Genomic DNA, 19,836 nt, shown 5'->3' with positions numbered 1-19,836 from the left:
AATGTCTGTGCTTGTAGGATTTTTGACTGTGGGTGGTGTCTGCTTCTCTAACATGTGTTCAGTACTGAAAATTATAGGTAATGGATATTAGTAGTACACAGAAAAATCTGCCAACATGTTGTTTTTTCCTCCTCCTCATCCTTATGCATTCTCTTAGTTGTTGTTGTGGTCTTCAGTCCTGAGATTGGTTTGATGCAGCTCTCCATGCTACTCTATCCTGTGCAAGCTTCTTCATCTCCCAGTACCTACTGCAACCTACATCCTTCTGAATCTGCTTAGTGTATTCATCTCTGTTCTCCCTCTACGATTTTTACCCTCCACGCTGCCCTCCAATACTAAACTGGTGATCCCTTGATGCCTCAGAACATGTCCTACGAACCGATCCCTTCTTCTAGTCAAGTTGTGCCACAAACTTCTCTTCTCCCCAATCCTATTCAATGCTTCCTCATTAGTTATGTGATCTACCCATCTAATCTTCAGCATTCTTCTGTAGCACCACATTTCGAAAGCTTCTATTCTTTTCTTGTCCAAACTATTTATCGTCCATGTTTCACTTCCATACATGGCTACACCCCATACAAATACTTTCAGAAACGACTTCCTGACACTTAAACCTATACTCGATGTTAACAAATTTCTCTTCTTCAGAAATGCTTTCCTTGCCATTGCCAGTCTACATTTTATATCCTCTCTACTTCGACAATCATCAGTTATTTTGCTCCCCAAATAGCAGAACTCCTTTACTACATTAAGTGTCTCATTTCCTAATCTAATTCCCTCAGCATCACCTGACTTGATTCGACTACATTCCATTATCCTTGTTTTGCTTTTGTTGATGTTCATCTTATATCTTCCTTTCAAGACACTATCCACTCCTTTCAACTGCTCTTCCAAGTCCTTTGCTGTCTCTGACAGAATTACAATGTCATCGGTGAACCTTAAAGTTTTTATTTCTTCTCCATGGATTTTAATATATACTCCGAATTTTTCTTTTGTTTCCTTTACTGCTTGCTCAATATACAGATTGAACAACATTGGGGATAGGCTACAACTCTGTCTCACTCCCTTCCCAACCACTGCTTCCCTTTCATGTCCCTCGACTCTTATAACTGCCATCTGGTTTCTGTACAAATTGTAAATAGCTTTTCGCTCCCTGTATTTTACCTCTGCCACCTTCAGAATTTGAAAGAGAGTATTCCAGTCAACATTGTCAAAAGCTTTCTCTAAGTCTACAAATGCTAGGAATGTAGGTTTGCCTTTCCTTAATCTTCCTTCTAAGATAAGTCATAGGGTCAGTATTGCCTCACGTGTTCCAATATTTCTACGGAATCCAAACTGATCTTCCCCGAGGTCGGCTTCCACTAGTTTTTCCATTCGTCTGTAAAGAATTTGTGTTAGTATTTTGCAGCTGTGACTTATTAAACTGATAGTTCGGTAATTGTCACATCTGTCAACACCTGCTTTCTTTGGGATTGGAATTATTATATTCTTCTTGAAGTCGGAGGGTATTTCGCCTGTCTCATACAGCTTGCTCACCAGATGGTAGAGTTTTGTCAGGACTGGCTCTCCCAAGGCTGTCAGTAGTTCTAATGGAATGTTGTCTACTCCTGGAGCTTTGTTACGACTCAGGTCTTTCAGTGCTCTGTCAAACTCTTCACGCAGTATCATATCTCCCATTTCATGTTCATCTACATCCTCCTCCATTTCCATAATATTGTCCTCATGAACATCGCCCTTGTATAGACCCTCTATATACTTCTTCCACCTTTCTGCTTTCCCTTCTTTGCTTAGAACTGGGTTTCCATCTGAGCTCTTGATATTCATACAAGTCGTTCTCTTATCTCCAAAGGACTCTTTAATTTTCCTGTAGGCAGTATCTATCTTACCCCTAGTGAGATAAGCCTCTGCATCCATACATTTGTCCTCTAGCCATCCCTGCTTAGCCATTTTGCACTTCCTGTCGATCTCATTTTTGGAAGATTTGCATTCGTTTTTGCCTGCTTCATTTACTGCATTTTTATATTTTCTCCTTTCATCAATTAAATTCAATATTTCTTCTGTTACCCAAGGATTTCCACTAGCCTTCGTCTTTTTACCTACTTGCTCCTCTGCTGCCTTCACCACTTCATCCCTCAAAGTTACCCATTCTTCTTCTACTGTATTTCTTTCCCCCATTCCTGTCAATTGTTCCCTTATGCTCTCCCTGAAACACTGTACAACCTCTGGTTCTTACAGTTTATCCAGGTCCCATCTCCTTAAATTCCCACCTTTTTGCAGCTTCTTCAGTTTTAATCTACAGTTCATAACCAATAGATTGTGGTCAGAGTCCTCATCTGCCCCAGGAAATGTCTTCCTAAATCTCTGTCTTACCATTATATAATCTATCTAAAACCTGTCAGTATCTCCAGGCTTCTTCCATGTATACAATCTTCTTTTATGATTCTTGAACCAAGTGTTAGCTATGATTAGGTTGTGCTCTGTGCAAAATTCTACCAGGCAGCTTCCTCTTTCGTTTCTTACCCCCAATCCATATTCACCTAGTATGTTTCCTTCTCTCCCTTTTCCTACTGACGAATTCCAGTCACCCATGACTATTAAATTTTCATCTCCCTTCACTATCTGAATAATTTCTTTTATTTCATCATACATTTCTTCAATTTCTTCATCATCTGCGGAGCTAGTTGGCATATAAACTTGTACTACTGTGGTAGGCGTGGGCTTTGGATCTATCTTGGCCACAATAACGTGTTCACTATGCTGTTTGTAGTAGCTTACCCGCATTCCTATTTTCCTATTCATTATTAAACCTACTCCTGCATTACCCCTATTCGATTTTGTGTTTATAACCCTGTATTCACCTGACATTACCCTGTATTCACCTGACATTCTGTTAGTATTCAAAAATATTTCTAGCAAGTTGTAATTTTGCTGGGTGCTATGTTGCTTATAGTTCCTCACAGTTTCCTTCGTTCACTGAAAACACTCCAACACCCACTATTCCATCATACACAACTACTACTATTTTTGAAGCAGACTGTTGTTGCACAATTGTTTCTGCGGTGGTCTCACTAACACAGTACTGCAACTTAGTTTGGATTGATTGGAGACTGGATAGATGTCTCCATTTGAGAGCAGCTCACTTTTAATGCGTCAAAATACTTTCCCAATCACTTTTCTTCATCTTCCCTCTGTGTAATAGGTTATCAGAATGAGTCTTCCATATTGTCAAGAAAAGTAAAGAATATTGGCAAGTGTTCCCAGAATGGATTTTCACTCTGCAGCAGGGTGTGCACCAATTTGAAGCTCCCTGGAAGATTAAACCTGTGTGCCATGCCAGGTGAAGGTCCCAAGTTCAAGCCCAAAGACACATTTTTAATCTCCCAGCAAGTATTGATTGCTAAGTGATTGGAATCCAAAGGATTTACTTCTCTTTTGATTTCTGTGTTACTTGCAGTTATGCAATCCTTAGGATTACTATCGACCTTGTCTGTTTATTTTGTAAGATTTGTGGTGGGTCTCATACCAGCATCAGCAGGAAGTTGCATCCCTGACCGATATAACAGGGCAATATTTTGCCGACCCCCAATACACTGCCAGATGAAAGTAGTATAACCTTTATCCTCTATTCTCAGAGTAGTATTTTGGTGGTCTGGATCCTTCTGCAAGTTCTCTCGACTGTGCTACTAAATAAATAGCCACACTTCTCACAAACTGGGGTATATTTTGCCCACTATTTTCACTATTACTTTTAACAACACAATTAACAATTGCTACAGTAATAGCACTCTCTTGAGTAAATTCAAAACGTTTAGATATGCATACTGTAGGATTTGAGAGAAAAATACACAAACAACTACCACTCTTCAATTGTTCATTACGCCCTTGTTGGTTTGTTGTTTACTCCATGGCTCTCGAATTCAGGTACTTGCTGCACCATGGCACAAATGACACCTGGACGATCGGTGGTTATAATACCATTTTTACTGGTCTCCTCGCTGGCTCCACCACTGCTCCACATTCACTGCATACAAGAAAGGAGAACACAGTTTCCCTTTCCTACTACATTTATCCTTATTCAACTTACTCAAAAGCATCTCTTGTCGACAGTTTTCCAGTGGTGTGTGGGGATGTTTACAAATATCCAAAAACACTACAAGCAGAACACATCTTTGGACGATGTGGGTAGGATTTTGGTAGATCATGTACTTATGAGTTAGATCTCGTTACATAAATTGTTAGTTCAGACTGTATTATGTAATCTGGGTCTACTAGTGAACTTGCAGACATTATGCATTTCTCAGTCAGTTACTGCCAAGCTGCTAAAATATGAAACCAATATGTTGAAGTCACGTAAATGAATATTTAAGTCAGCCATGAGTGTCATTAGTGAATGTTAGTTAATTAATGCAACTTACTGATTGCTTCAAACATTGAGACTCCTGTCTATTACAAAGCTGATCATCAGAAAGGGAATATAAACAGGAAAAAACAGAAAATAATTTCCTGCAGCATTGTGTATTTTCTTTCAAGCCCATTCATACCAGGAGGAGATTTAAAAAGGTCGACACTACAGGCAAAGATCCAGAGCACGATATTTATACTCTGGCACAGATGTCTCAACATTACGAATCATCGCTTGATTCATTATAAAGACACGGGTATGTACGCTTCTAGGTTATTTCAAGTCATTACTTCAATACTAATCAGGGCATTTGGAACTGCAGTGTCCTTAATTTTGGTTCTTCCTGGAGTCAAACTGTTCAAAATATTATTTCCTGTGATACTATCATGCTGTCTGATTTATTTTTTTGGTTTGTGGTGTTGGCTGTGACTTGCTGATTATTTATTTATTTGGTCCATGTGATCTGATATTACACAGTGTGCTACAGCCCTCGAGCAGAATACATTAATGTACACAATGAGCAGATTATGATTTACCAACAATATATTGCAACAGGTTTGCACAGGGTGATACATATAAACCTGAACTACTTCAATGGGCTATAATTTCCCTCCAGAAGCTCACAGAAATGGGTAAGTTGTTTTAATGATTTATTTATTTATTTGCATGTCTAGTTCTATAGGAACAAATTGAGGAGCAAATCTCCAAGGTCATGGAACGGGTCAGTACATGAAATTACAACATAAAAGTAATAACAGATAAAAATAAAATGTTTATAGACCCAAAAAAGTCAAGCCATAATTTTAAGTGAATGCAATCAACAATATAATACAACAATCATCTTAATTTTTCAAGGAACTCCTTAACAGAGTAGAAGGAGTGAGCTATGAGGAAACTCTTCAGTTTTGATTTGAAAGTGCATGGATTACTGCTAAGATTTTTGAATTATTGTGGTAGCTTATTGAAAATGGATGCAGCAGTATACTGCACACCTTTCTGCACAAGAGTAAGGGAAATGGGATTTCTGCCCAGTATCAACTAAGAGAAAGCTGCTAATTTTGGGGAATAAGCTGATATTGTTAACAAGAAATGACAGTAAAGATTATATACATTGAGAGGCCAATTTCAAAATGCCCAGACTAGTGAAGAGGGGTCAACAAGAGGTTAGTGAATTTACACCACTTACTGCCCGTTTCTGGGCCAAAAATTCCTTTTAGAATGAAAAGAGTTACACCATATGATATAAGCGAAGTGGACTAATTTTTGTGTCGAACGATTTCTTACTTCACATACTGTTCAAATAGTAAAAATGGCAGCATTAAGTCTTTGAACAAGATCCTGAACATGGGCTTTCCATCCTGAACGTGGGCTTTCCAAGACAGTTTACTATCTATCTGAACACCCAGAAATTTGAACTGTTTAGTTTCACTAATCATATGCCCATTTTTTGAAATTAAAACATAGGGTTTTTGAAAATTGTGTGTTAGAAACAGTAAAAACTGAGTCTTACTTTGATTTAGTGTTAGTTTATTTTCTACAAGCCATGCACTTATGTTGTGAACTGGACTATCTGAAACCGAGCCAATGCTGCACACCACATCCTTTACTACGTAGCTAGTGTCATCAGCAAACATAAGTATTTTAGAGATACTCATAATATTAGAGGGTATGTCATTTATATAAGTAAGGAAAGAATGGTCCCAACACTGATCACTGAGGCACCCCCCACTTGACTGTATCCCACTCAGAACCCACATCACAGCCATTCTCAACACTGTGAATAATGACCTTTTGCCATCTGTTGTTATAGTACGAGGTGAACCAATTGTGAGCTACTCCCCGTATTCCATAATGGTCCAACAACTGGAGCAATATTTTGTGATCAACACAATCAAACGCCTTAGTTAAATCAAAAAGTATCCTTAGCATTCAAAGCCTTTAGTTTAATCCATCCAGTACCTCACAGAGAAAAGAGGATATAGCATTTTCAGTTGTTAAACGACTTCTAAAGCCGAACAGTACATCTGATAGCAAATTGTGTGATATAAAATGATCAATTATCCTTACATAACCTTTTCAATAACTTTTGCAAACACTGATGGCATAGAAACAGGTCTAAAATTGTCTACATTATTCCTTTCTCCCTTTTTACAAAGCTGCTGAGTACTTTAATCGTTCAGGAAACTGACCATTCCTAAAGGAAAAATTAGAAATACGGCTAAATACAGGGCTAACCTGTGCAGCACAGTATTTTAATATTCTGCTAGGCACTCCATCATATCCATGAGAGTCCTTTGTCTTCAGTGATTTAATTATTGACTCAATCTCCCCCTTGTCAGTATCACGGAGAAGTATTTCGGACATCAATCTCAGAAAGGCACTTGCCAAGAGAGTTATAAGATTCCCTGTACAAACTAAATTTTTATTTAATTCACCAGCAATGCTCAGAAAAGATTGTTAAATACTGTATGTATATCTGATTTATCAGTAACAGAAATATCTTTACTGCGAACTGACTTTATACTGTCGACCTTGTGCTTCTGGGCAGACACTTCCTTCACAACTGACCATATGGTTTTAATTTTATCCTGTGAATTAGCTATTCTATTTGCGTACCACATACTCTTTGCCTTCTTAATAACATTTTTAAGCATCTCACAATAGTGTTTGTAATGAGCTACTGTAGGCTGACTGTGACTACTCCTAACATTTTGATATAATTACAACTTTGTTCTACATGATATCCTTATCCCACTAATCAGCCACCTAGGTTGCCTTTTACTGCTAATATCCTGTTTACAACATTCTAATGGAATGCAACTCTCAAAGAGCATGAGAAATATGTTAAGGAAAGCATTATATTGGCCATCTATGTGATCGGAACTATAAACAATCTATCACTCTTGTTCCTTAACGAGATTTAAAAAACTCTCTATTGCCATTGGATTAGCTTTCCTACATAGTTTGTAATTATATGTGACACTTGTTTGAGTACAAAAGCCTTTTAGTGTTAAAACTTGTACTTCATGGTCTGAAAGGCCACTCTAGTAATGAAGGCCCATCTAGTAATGAAGAATGAATAACAATATTGTCTACGGCTGTGCTACTGTTCCCCTGCACCCTAGTTGGAAAAAACACAATCTGCATCTGATCATATGAGTTTAGGACATCTACCAACATCATTTACGACATCTACCAACATCCTTTTTCTTGCCCAACCATACACTAAATTAATTCATTGATCTCAGTAGCTCTGCGAATAATCAGAAGTACTGTCTGTTGTTGGCAAGTTGCTTGTTGTTTCTGTGCATGACGTCCTTTTCCCAGCATAATGCCACATTGCTTGGCTTGTGTTAGTTCATTCGCAGCCTTGTTGGCCGCGGTTTGTGGAGTCTGAGTGTGTGTAGTTCAGGCGGCGTGACAAGAACAAGTAAATTAGTCATTTTTTCACAGTCCTTAGTTGGCAGAAACATGCAATACACACTTCGGGATTGGGTTTTTGTTGTGGAGCCATAGTGGAAGAGAGACTCATTGGTTATAGCACAATGGGCATTACAGAGACAATTCAATGCGCACGATGTTCCAACAAAGGCAACAATGTTACCAATCTTAAGGAACTGGCGTACTAAACAGTGACAGTGGTAAACAAAGTCCACCAATGAGGGCAGAGGTTACTGATAAATTCAGAAGAAACTATAGCATCGACTGAGGCAGAAGACAGGCCTTTCATATGGCACATGCCAGAGAGCTGCAAAAAATTTGGCACTGGGACCATACAGAGTTCGTAAGACGCAAGCACTGTAAGAAACAGACCAAGTGAAAAGAATGTGTTATTGTCGATGGTTTCAGAGATTTCTAATTTAACATCCAGCCATTCTCTCCATGACTTGGTTTAGAAATGACGCATGGTTCCATCTGTCAGGTAACATCAACACACAAAACAGCAGATACTAGGCTGTTGTAAGCCACCATATCATCCATTAAACACCACTGCATGATGAAAAGGATGGAGTGTGGAACACAGTGTCAGCTTGCTTGATTGTTGGCCCCATTTTCTTTGATACAACCGTAGACATTACAGTTAATACGAGCATCTTCATCTTCAATACATTTGTAGAGCAGCTGGATGACGTCGAACGTACAGAAGGTTATTTCCAACAAGATGGAGCAACATGTCACACATCTAACACTTCCATGCAACTTGAAACCAGTTTCTTTTGTGATAGAATAACTTCAAAAATTTTGTGGGTATCCAACCACCTGATCTATGCCCCCCCCCCCCCCCCCACCTGGCATGGCTTTTCACTAGTGGAGATACCCCGAAAGCCGAGTGTACAAGAACAGACTAAGGACAACTGCAGAACTGAATGAGGCCAACACACAAAGTAAGCAACATTGGTGAGGACACACTTCACAGAATGTCACGGAACACGGTAAAATGGGTACAGTTGTGCATGCTGGTGGAGGGTGCTTTCACCATTTCCAATGAGGACTCTGTATCTCTGTATGTATGTATGTATGTATGTATGTCGTGTCCTAAATGTGTACCATCATCTACCAAAATTGCAAATGTGTCCCATAACTGGTTCACATGTTGCGACTCATTAAAAGAGTTCACATTTATATGGATTGCACTGTACAGTGGAACCTTGCATAGTGAGCATAATTCAATCCAGAATCTTACTCATAGTGCGGAACACTCATTAAGTGAAATAATTTATCCCTTATAAATTAATGTAAAATACAATATGCATTCCATGCAGAAAAAGTACTGAAAGTTTTATTTTATGCACAACTTTTATTCAACGAAAATTATACATGCAATGTTATGTACTAATTCTTTTTCACTAGGAAGCTAGAAGGTGTCATCAATAAGTAGTAGGTCTTTTAAACTTTTTTATTGAACTACAAATCCTTAGTATTACTTGAAGTGGTGCCCTTCTGCTTCAACACAACGTGTATAACACGATTCCCACTGCACGTACGCCTTCTGGAACTTGCTTTCCTTGATCCTCTTTAGAGACACCATCATGGTGTTTTGGACATCTACAGAGTTGAATCAGTGACCCTTGAGGTCCCGCTTGAACTGGGGAAAAAGAAGTAGTCTGCCAGTAACAGATCTGGACTGTATGGAGTCGGAGGTAATGTGGCAACCCTATGCTTGGCCAGCAAACCTATGATTGGCCAGGTATTCCAACACCCGCAGCGCACAGTGGCACAGCACGTTCTCATGGTGCGACTGCCAACAAGCAGCGACATCTGGCCGCACTTGGAGGATTCATTTGTGCAATCTTTCAAGCACTTCCATGTAAAATTTAGAATTGAGAGTTTGTCCAGGGAGCACAAACTCCTGGTGAACCACACCACAATGGTCAAAATGCAGATGAGTATGGTTTTGACCCTTGGCTTGCTCATTTTGGCTTCCTACTGATGCGGGGAATTGGCAGTGTGCCACTCAACGCTTTGGCATTTGGTCTTCAGGGCGTACTCAGAACACCACGATTAGTCACTGGTAATCACACTGAAGAAAATTTGAGTTTTCTTGGACACAGTTCAGAATTTCCTGGGAAATTTGCACATGATTCAGTTTTTGTTTCTCACTCAGGATTTTTTGAACAAGCTTGGCGCACACCTTTCGCATGACCAAATCCTCAGTAACTATTTCTTGGATGGTACCATACAAAATCCCCAATTCATCAACCATCAGACGAATGTTTAAGCACCGATCAGAGTCCAGGAGTGCCTTCACTTTGGCCACATTTTCATCAATCCTTGAAGTTGATTAGTGACCTGCGTGCTGGTCATCTTCAACCAGCGCCCGCTCCTCTCTGAACACCTTGTGCCACTCCAACACTGTTGAGAGGCTCAGGGCAGCATCCTGTAGGCATCCTTAATCATTCCGAGGGGCTCCATCATGGTTTTCGTGAGTTTCACGCAGAATTTAATAGCATAGTGCTGCTCAAGATTTTTCTACGTATTGAAACATGACCGCACTACCGAACAGAAGACCACAAAAATTGACATACTCACTCTCCGTTTCCCTGCAGGTGACTGTAAAAAATATCTGACTCTCCGAAAGGCTCCCCACTTTCATGACCAGGTGGTCCAAGCTCCCACCACCACTCCATTCACACTACAGAAATTCAGTCCTACTATTTATTGATCACACCCTGTATTTAGTCATTTGTTTCTGACAACCTTTCAACACTTGACAGAAATGCAACATAGAATTATTGTCAAATAAATTTGTAGTGCACATAGCCACTGCTTTTATGGGGTTATGATTATCACTGTATGAGGCAACTGATTCCCACACTTTCAGCATTTCTTCTATTGCACCAGAAGATTACTCCTCCTCCTCTGAATAACTCCTCTCCACAACTGCCTGCTGTGAAACACACTCTAAATCCATAAGATCTTTGGTGATAATTTCTTGGGTGTGATCTTCCAAAAGTTCATTGATATCACTGTTATCCACTTTTAGTCCCATGCTCTTGGCCCAAGACACAATCTCGTTGACTATGGGATCCACAGGTACTGACTTAAGTGCCTCAGAGCCACATTCAACAATGCACTCCAACCAAAGCTTCATCGAGCCAGATGTAAGAGTTCTCTTGGTAACCCCTTCCCATGCCTTTTTATATCATCTTGACACACACAATGATGTTGAAATGATATTTCCAAAACTCTATGAGAGTGAGATTGGTAGCTTCAGTCAACTCAAAGCAAAGTTTGAAGAGTGCTTCAGTGCAGATCTTCTTAAAGTTAGAAATAATCTGCTGGTCCATACGCTGGAGTAACAGAATGGTCGGGGGGCAGAAATTGGATCTTGACGAATTGAAGTTCTTCTAGGGGGTGGTTTTGTAGGGCTGGAGAATGGACAGGAGCAAAGGCCATTGAAAGCAGGACATGGAGTGGCAGATTCATCTCAAACAAATATTTTTCACCAAATGACCAAAAACTTCATTGATTCAATCACAAAAAAGATCACGTGTCACTCAAGCCTATAAAGGTATGCTTCGACACCTTTATCCAGAATAGGCACATCTCACTGAAACTGAAAATCTGTTGTGGCAGATAACCATCACCAGAATCTATGAACATCTTGAAGTTGCTGATGAAGTTGTCTGCTCCCTTTGTGTTGGTTCTTCTCTTAAACTTCTCGAACCACCCACGGCTTGCCTTAAACACTTCTTTGGACGCTGATGATCCCGATGTCATCTTAAAGAGGTCAGCAAAAATAATTCTCACCTCCTCACAAATGATGATCTCATTAACAGTGTCGCTTTGCAATTGATTTTCATTTGTCAGGGAGTATACGCAGGCAAGGGAAAAAAATTCCCGGAGAGTTTTCCCGGATATTCCGATTAAAAAATATACTTTTTCCCAAGCAAAAATATACTTTATCCATGCTAAGTGACAGTAAGTTTTCGATAGGGAGCGAAGTTTTGGAAAGATCTTTGATGTGCAGAAACATATACGCTGCATATTTTTGTATTATGAAAGTATAAATTCGAATTCCACCAAACACAACACGTTAGTTTCCAGAGAGTTAAAATCGAGATTGCAATGCCCTTTTGTAAACCAATCATATCTCATGCCACGTGATCTCGCCAGCTGATAACAGCAGGTATTCAGAGCATAGGACACGTGTTGTAGTCAGCCAATAGCAAGATCACTGTTAAGTAGCGCGAACACACAAAGAGGAATAGTTAATGGTCGACATTAATATACACAGTGTAGCTACAAGAAAAGCTAAGCTTTTACATGTAATATTGGTCTTTTTTTTGCGTGTGTTATACTCTTTAAGACATATCATCACACAAATTTTCCAGTAAACTTAAAATAATGACATAAATGTCTGGTCTTCTGACTCTGAAATTCTTCTAAGAATAAATTCATCCTACATTCTCACACATAATTCATTTTGCATAAAAGGAAATTTACTTTGGAATTAACACTTTTCAAACCACTATTCACAACCCTTTCTCCGAGACTGTTAGAAATATGTTTGTTTTGTCAGTTGCCAGGGAGTGCCAGAAAACAGGCATTATTTCGCAAGTGCAGCTACGGTGATATAGGAAGCCTGCAAGTTCGTATGTACAAAGCATTAAGAGATCTTACATTACGCCACAAAAGAAACAGGACATCGGAGGATACTCCAAGAGCAGCAGAATTTCGAAACCACACAAAAATGTATAATTCAGCTTGACGTGCACATTGGTTTGTCCAGATTCACAATGAAGTAGGCCCCACCTGATATTAAGCTTTCCAGTGTGGTTTTCGGGCTGTAAATTTTCTTGGAGTACCAGTAATGTACTATCTCATGTTTGGTTCTTTATTATTGCATAATGCCATTCATGGTAGAAGATGAAAACGTGCACTTGAAATTCAGCAAATAATTGGAATGAAACACTTCATTTCAAATAAATTGATTGCCTCAGCAGAAAAGATTAATAAAGCTGAATTTCTTCAACAAAGCAAAAAGCTTCATTGTACTGCAAGGCGATTTAGCTTGACTGCCAAAAATGTGGAAATAAAATAAAATCATAATAATATATTTTTGGCTTCCATAATTATGTGAATGCATTTTAATTCACTTGATAGCTCCCGGCCACAGAAATCCATTTTGTTTTCGTTTGACGTGGGAGCTGTAAATGAAGAGGAAACAGTAAAATCCCTTAACGTAAATATGGGTCATGTGGAGACTACCCCCTTCTTCTTCTTCTTCTTCTTCTTCTTCTTCTTCAGTAGCACTACAGCCCTTGGTGAGCCTTGGTTTCTTTCAACGATCTTCCTCCACACTTCTCGGTTATTTGCTGCTCTTTTCCACCTCTGGACTCCCATACTGGTGAGATCCACTATTACGTTGACAATCCATCTTCTTCTAGGCCTCCCTTTTTGCCTTTCTGAATGGATCGATCACACCTTTCATCATTTTCTTTGGAATTCTGTCCCCTGCCATTCCCTCCAAGTGTCCTAGCCATCATATTTGCTGTGATTTTACAAATTTTACTATGTCCCTACCTTGTATTAACTCTTGTAATTCGGCACTGTAGCGTATTCTCCAACCTTCGTCCTCCCTTATTGGCCCATAGATTTTGCGTAGTATATTCCGCTCAAAGGTTCTTAGTGCATTTTTATCATGTTCTGTCAATGTCCATACCTCTGACCCTTAAGTGATAACTGGGCAGCCTAGGGAATTATATATTAGCAGTTTTGTTTTTCTTGTAACAAGGCTACTTCTGAAAAGTTGCATGTTTGCAAAGTAAGCTCTATATCATATTCATAGAACTTTTCCATCATTTGTTTTATCACAAATATTTGATCAGTTGTTCCTCTGTCTGGTCGAAAGCCACACTGATATTCCCATAGTATGCCTTCTGCACAATTCTGTATCCTTTTGTTTAATGTAATTGAGAAAATCTTATAAATTGTGCTTAGGAGTGTTATAACCCTATAATTTTTACTGGCTGTTCTGTCCCCTTCTTATAAATGGGGTTTATTATTTCAGTTTTCCAATTGTCTGGCATAGTTTCTGTTTCCCGAATATTTGATATTAATGTGTGCAGTTCCTTTATTACAGCGTCACCACCAGTTTTTATTAATTCAGGGATTATGCTGCCTTCCCCAAGGGCTCGATTGTTTTTTGACTTGTGCACAGCCTGGGAAACCTCTAGTAGTGTTGTCTTTCTTGCCTCATTGGTATCATCATCTACTTCCAGCTCCACTCTTTCCTCCTGCACAGCTGTCTCTTCATCTTCTAGGCTGGTGCTTAGTGTATCTTTGAAATACTTTACCCATCTTCCCACTAACTTTTCTTCATCCCTTATCATTTTCCTATCTTCACTGGAAGAGGCCACTGTTTTTAGCTGGAATATATTTTTCAATTTGCCTACAGCATGACAGAACTTTCTTACTTCACTCTGTTCCTTTAACTCTTCTAGTTCTTGAAATTTCTTCTTAGTCCACTCTCTTTTCTTTCTCTTGCACAGTCTGTTAGCTCTTCTCCTGAATCCTCTACATCATTACATTTTATTTCTGATTTCTCTCTATAGAACTTTTGTCCTTGCCCTGTTCTTTTCCTCTATTTCTTACCTGCAATCTTCATCAAACCATTCCTGGGCTCTTCTGTTCCTTCTTATGCCTATTATTTCCTCTGCAGCATCTTTAATGGCTTTTTCAATCCTGTTCCACCTTTCATCTACTCCTACTGCAGTCTATTCATTGCTCAACTTTCTGCTTAGTGTTACTTGGTATTTTTTTACTTCATCAGGAATTTTCAGTTTATCTGGGTTCCATTTCATCATCTTTCCTATTCTGTTGCCATTTGTAAGTGAGAGTTCCTCTCTCAAGACTGATTTTATCACAAAGTGGTCTGAATCACAGTTTGGTCCTCTGGAGCTCCGTACACCCATAACTGACATGGAGTGGCATGCAATCGCTAAAATATGGTCAATCTGGTTGACTACTCCATTGACTTCATACTTCCAGGTGCCCATATGGATCATTTTGTGTAGGAAACAGGTATTTATTATAATCATGCTATTCCTCACTGCAAATTGGCATAGTAAGTCTCCATTCTCATTGTTTTCTTCATGTAGTGAATATAGACTACCCCCTTCCCAATAAAATTTAGACAACTCTGTGCATGCTGAATCTGGCAGCTAGGGTGCATGAGACAAATTTTTCTCATTAGCACCTGGCCGCTTGCTGCTACTGCTGATACAGCTAGTAGCCACATTCAACTAGCCAGAAGCAGGCGAAGGTACAGCTCATACGTGAGTCAACTGCGCATGCCATGAGCCTGCTTGCAATCGCTCAATCGAACCTAATGAAAACAGCTGTGACGTCATGCTCGTAGAGAGCAGTTTATTGTTACAAAGTACTGCATAGTCTTTGCCCTAAGGCCTTTGACATATTTTTGCTGTTTGCAAATGCTTGTGCAAGCACGATGTTTTGTTGTTGTAAATGGCACATTTCCTTTCCAACGAAAGATTGTTTTCCCTTGTTTATGTTTTACTGCTGCAGTATTATTCTCAAGTAGCAGGATACAGTAACAACCTTTGCTAGAGTATCAGTTCTCACCAGTCAAAATTATAAAAGTTTAACTGAAAACTAAAACAAGGAAAAATTCCCGAATTCCGAAAAATTTCTGGGTTTTTCCCAGGTCGTATACACCCTGTTTGTCCATATAAGGAGCAACCTTCGACATCGTCCAGAATACGAAACAGTTGTTTAGATACTATTGCCACTCCCTTTGAAGCGTCTATCTCCTTAATATTGTCCATGTTCTTGAGGCTAGTGCAAATATTTGATGTAGACCAATTGTATGTGCATGCTAAATCAGCAACGAAGGTTATTAAAATCTTCACACAAAAAAAAACTGAGAGATTACAGGTTAAAAAAAAAAAAAAAAAAAGTGTGATCACAAGCTGCACTAAGATGGTAGCAGAAAGAGTGCTGATCCCAGACTGCAGAACATACTAAATATGCCGCTGCCAATAATGAAAGGTGTTCATATAGTAGAACATCCCCCCCCCCCCCCCCCCCCCGCACACAAATGACTGGTGACGTCACATTAAATCATCGTCACTCATTATGCGAAACATCGCTCGTTAAGTGAGTCATTTTTTTACAATTTGTTTTGCTCGTTATGGGATTTGCTCATTATGGGTGGTACTCTTTAAGTGAGGTTCCACTGTATAAGGTTTACTTCACTGAATAGTTCAAGCATTACCCTTGCACATAAACAGCAAATTTACTAGCTTACATATTATTTTATAGAGTAAAAATGACGACACAGCAAATATTAGTTCAAGGCTTTACAAAATTGTGTACTGCCTTCCATAGATTTTAGATTTGATGGGAGCTTATTGAATAGCTGGAGGCCAATGCGGAATGCTCCCTTTTGACAAGAGTTGTTTTAGTATGCAGGTTTGAGTTTCTTCTAGTATTATGTTTGTAAATCACTGTTCTTCTTAGGTCAGCATTTGATTGACATTACACATTTATTTTTCTTTCCTTAAGAATTTTAAAGTATCAAGAACATATAAGCAAGGCAGTGTTAGGATTTACAGCTTTCTGAAAATGGGTCTTCAAGAGTCTCTAGTTTACCTTCCATTAACGAGCCTCGTGGCTCTTGTCAAGGGCAGCTGTAGAATTTCCCCACAATATCACATATCTGATGTGTAGTAGCGAGCCAGTGGGTATGTTGGACCTTCCATCGACCAACGGACCCCCTTGAAGATGTCTCCCGCAGTCGGAGACGAAACGTTGGGAATTGAGACAAAATTCATCAACTGACCACGGCATAACAGCCAGGATAATTATAATGGACATGATATTTCCGGCCGTGAAAGTCTACATTTTAGAATCAGTTTTTGTATAACTTTTTACATATTTTTTTCAAATACTGTAGAGAAAGAGGATGAAATTGTGATAAGCATAGAGTTGTTCATGTCTTTACTATCTGCTTTTTTGAAAATAGGAATTACTTTCAACATTTTCAGTGACTCTGGGAGTATAACTGCCTGGAAGGAACAGTCACAGATGTGAGTTTGTGGTTCAGCAAGAGTGTGTGTTCAGTTCCTGACAACAGTTGCCAGAACTCCATCAATGGGAATCGAATAAGAATTTTTCATTGCTCTGAGGGTTTTTCATCATCATCATCATCATCATCTTTAGTGACTATAGTAGGCCTAATGAAAATTGATACAGTGCATGTATGATTTTTCTGGTTTACTGGTTGATATTTTTAATCAGTCCATCAGCTATTTTTGATCTAGCCTCTCCATAAAGACTTACAAAATGGCCATTGTCATACTGGCTGGCTGGGTGCTTATTTGTAAGCAGAGCATTTCCATTACTTCAGACATTTTTTTGCTGGTCAATGCTAGCTGCCATTTAATTGTATCAGACTTGCCACTGCAAAGAGAGAACTTTATTGAACTTACTGGGCAACTGTTAATCCTCATCCTCTTTATGGTGGTGTTTTGCTGGTTGGTTCATTACAGGCATCACCATCAACCAGCTGTTCACTTGAATGAATGGCCACCAGCAAACTGTGCCCAAGAACAGAATTGATCACCCTGTGGCAGAACACGCTGTTGAGCACAAAATGTTTGATTAACAGCTGCTTCACAACCTGTGCCATATGGATCCTTCCCACAACACCAGCTTCTATGAATCAGATAGAGGGGAGTTGTCATTACAACACAGACTTTAATCAAGTAATACTCCTGGCAGGAATCTCCAATAGCCCAATAGTGACTTCCACCTGTGGTCCAGGACCTGAACTTCATTTCATCCTGCATCCATACCTTCTTACCTCTTCCTCTGTTCTCTCTCACCCTCCCAGCCCACTTCTCCACTTCATGATGTGCTGTGCACAGCGTCCTTTGCCAGCAGCCTGAATGAGCTCACCTGTGCTTTCCCCAACTATCACTCTACTCCCCACCTCCTCCATTTATGCACTTCACTCAATACAACCCCTCACACCAGTCAAAGTGCCCCCTAAATCGACAAAATGTTGTCAGACTTAACAACGTAGCCATACAGGTGTGTGTGTGTGTGTGTGTGTGTGTGTGTGTGTGTGTGTGTGTGTGTGTTTGTGTGTGAGTGAGGGAGTGAGAGAGAGAGAGAGAGAGAGAGAGAGAGAGAGAGAGAGAGAGAGAGAGCGCAAATGCAAGTGCTCTATAGCCCTGTCAAAGTATTTTTCAAAATGATAGAAGCATTCTGTCTTGGTTTTTGTGCCTATCAATGACTCACTGCCTCTACTCCTAGAATTATTTACATTCCAATATATTAGGTATTAAAATTGCCAAGAAATGTGCTGGAACAAAAGGGTGTATTTTACAGTAATCAAATGAAAAATATGTTGCATCTGAACAAGAAAAATGGTTTATATACATTATTCTTACCTAGAGTCGTCCCCAAGCCATGGTGATTGAAGTTTACTACCACCAAACTTTGCCCCTGTTACAAGTTTGAACACTGTTACCGTTACTTGTTTTTGAGCCTCTGGTTCCACATGGTATAGATTCCCAGAGTTTACAAACCATTTGCTAACTTTTAATCTGAAACCATCAAAAATATATTACTTTTAATCTGAAACCATCAAAAATATATTTCTGAAATAATGTTGTCATTTTGGTAATGATAAAAGTACCACTATTCAACAAACATCACAAGCTCAGTTAAACTGACTGACTGGCATTCGCTAATCCTATACAAATGCCGGCAGCTGTGGCAAAGCTGGAAAAACTTTTAGACTATTAAAAATGTAGAATTATACAGAACATATGAAGAGACAGAATTGTTGATATGAAACGAAGCACAACAACACAGTCTGCAAAAAACAAATAAATAACAATTAACAGTGTAGAAATTTAAATATACTGCAGACACTTTAATGTGGCCATACTGGGTGGGGTTTTTTGGACTGTGGTTGCATAAGAAACCAGCAGTGACCTGGCATATACTACCTCATCTACGACAGTGTCAACATCAGGTGGAAACTGTGTGGTAGCTGTAAATGAATGCTTTGAGTACTATGCTTTGCTTTGAATTGTGCGTTGCCTGTTGTTATCTTTTCTTATTTTGAAGTGACTGAAGAGACTTGGTCTATCATAGGATTTGAGCATGAATCATAACACAAGAAAGGATCGGCATTCTCTATGACCATAATAACAGTTCTGCTTTAGCAGAACAACAAAACTTGAGTGTAAACTGCCAGTTCTGAGGGAACAAGGCTGAACTTGTTTCCCTGCACCTCTTCTCTCCTCACTGTGGTACACATTCTTGTTTGTTTACTATCATGGTGACTGCCACATTACAGTGTCTGCACTGTACAAAGGGAATACATTACAACAGGGCCACCAGTAATAAATAGCATTACAGAAAAGGGAAAGAGAGTTGGGAACAGTTTATCAATTATATAAAATATCTACAACAAAAATTGCACTTCAAATAATGTAAAACTCATCTACTGCTATGAACTACAAAGACTGTATGCCCCCAAATGAAACCCACTCAACATGAAACATTACTGGAGATCATGGTAGGATGTGGAGAGGTCAGGGGGGAGAATAACAGTCTGAGGAAAATCAAATATCCTAAAAAGATTAGCAGAAAACAAGAAATTTTATATGAATATTGAAATAAATCATCTTCTAATATAAAAATTATCTGTGCTTCTACAAAAATAATACAACAGCAGCATTGGTTTAAAGAAGTATAGACTGTCATATCTGCAGAAGAACAAGCTGCCAGATCACTCCAAATGAAAAAGTTTTGGGAAAGGAAAAAATTGTTGACTGCCAAGATTTTAACTTGTTCACCATAGACACTGTTACATAAAGTTTCATTTTAGTGCTCTAATGTGGGTGTAAACTATGTAAATAAATAAATAAATAAGGGCACCAGAGAAAACA

At 39.1% G+C, this 19,836-nt stretch overlaps 1 protein-coding gene across 2 annotated transcripts in view; it reads right to left on the bottom strand.

The window, feature by feature from the left end:
• LOC124612282 (ER membrane protein complex subunit 1) overlaps positions 1 to 19,836 on the bottom strand; it is a 141,323-nt gene that overhangs the window by 91,406 nt on the left and 30,081 nt on the right. For both annotated transcript variants that reach the window (XM_047140391.1, XM_047140399.1), the window contains exon 4: positions 18,325 to 18,480. In XM_047140391.1, coding sequence (XP_046996347.1) covers positions 18,325 to 18,480 — 156 coding nt within the window. The remainder of the gene's footprint in view (positions 1 to 18,324; positions 18,481 to 19,836) is intronic.

Source organism: Schistocerca americana, chromosome 1 (assembly GCF_021461395.2).
Source record: "Schistocerca americana isolate TAMUIC-IGC-003095 chromosome 1, iqSchAmer2.1, whole genome shotgun sequence".
Classification (NCBI taxonomy): Eukaryota; Metazoa; Arthropoda; class Insecta; order Orthoptera; family Acrididae; genus Schistocerca; species Schistocerca americana.
The sequence above is the reverse complement of the archived record's forward strand: the minus strand, read 5'-3'. Positions and strand labels throughout refer to the sequence as shown.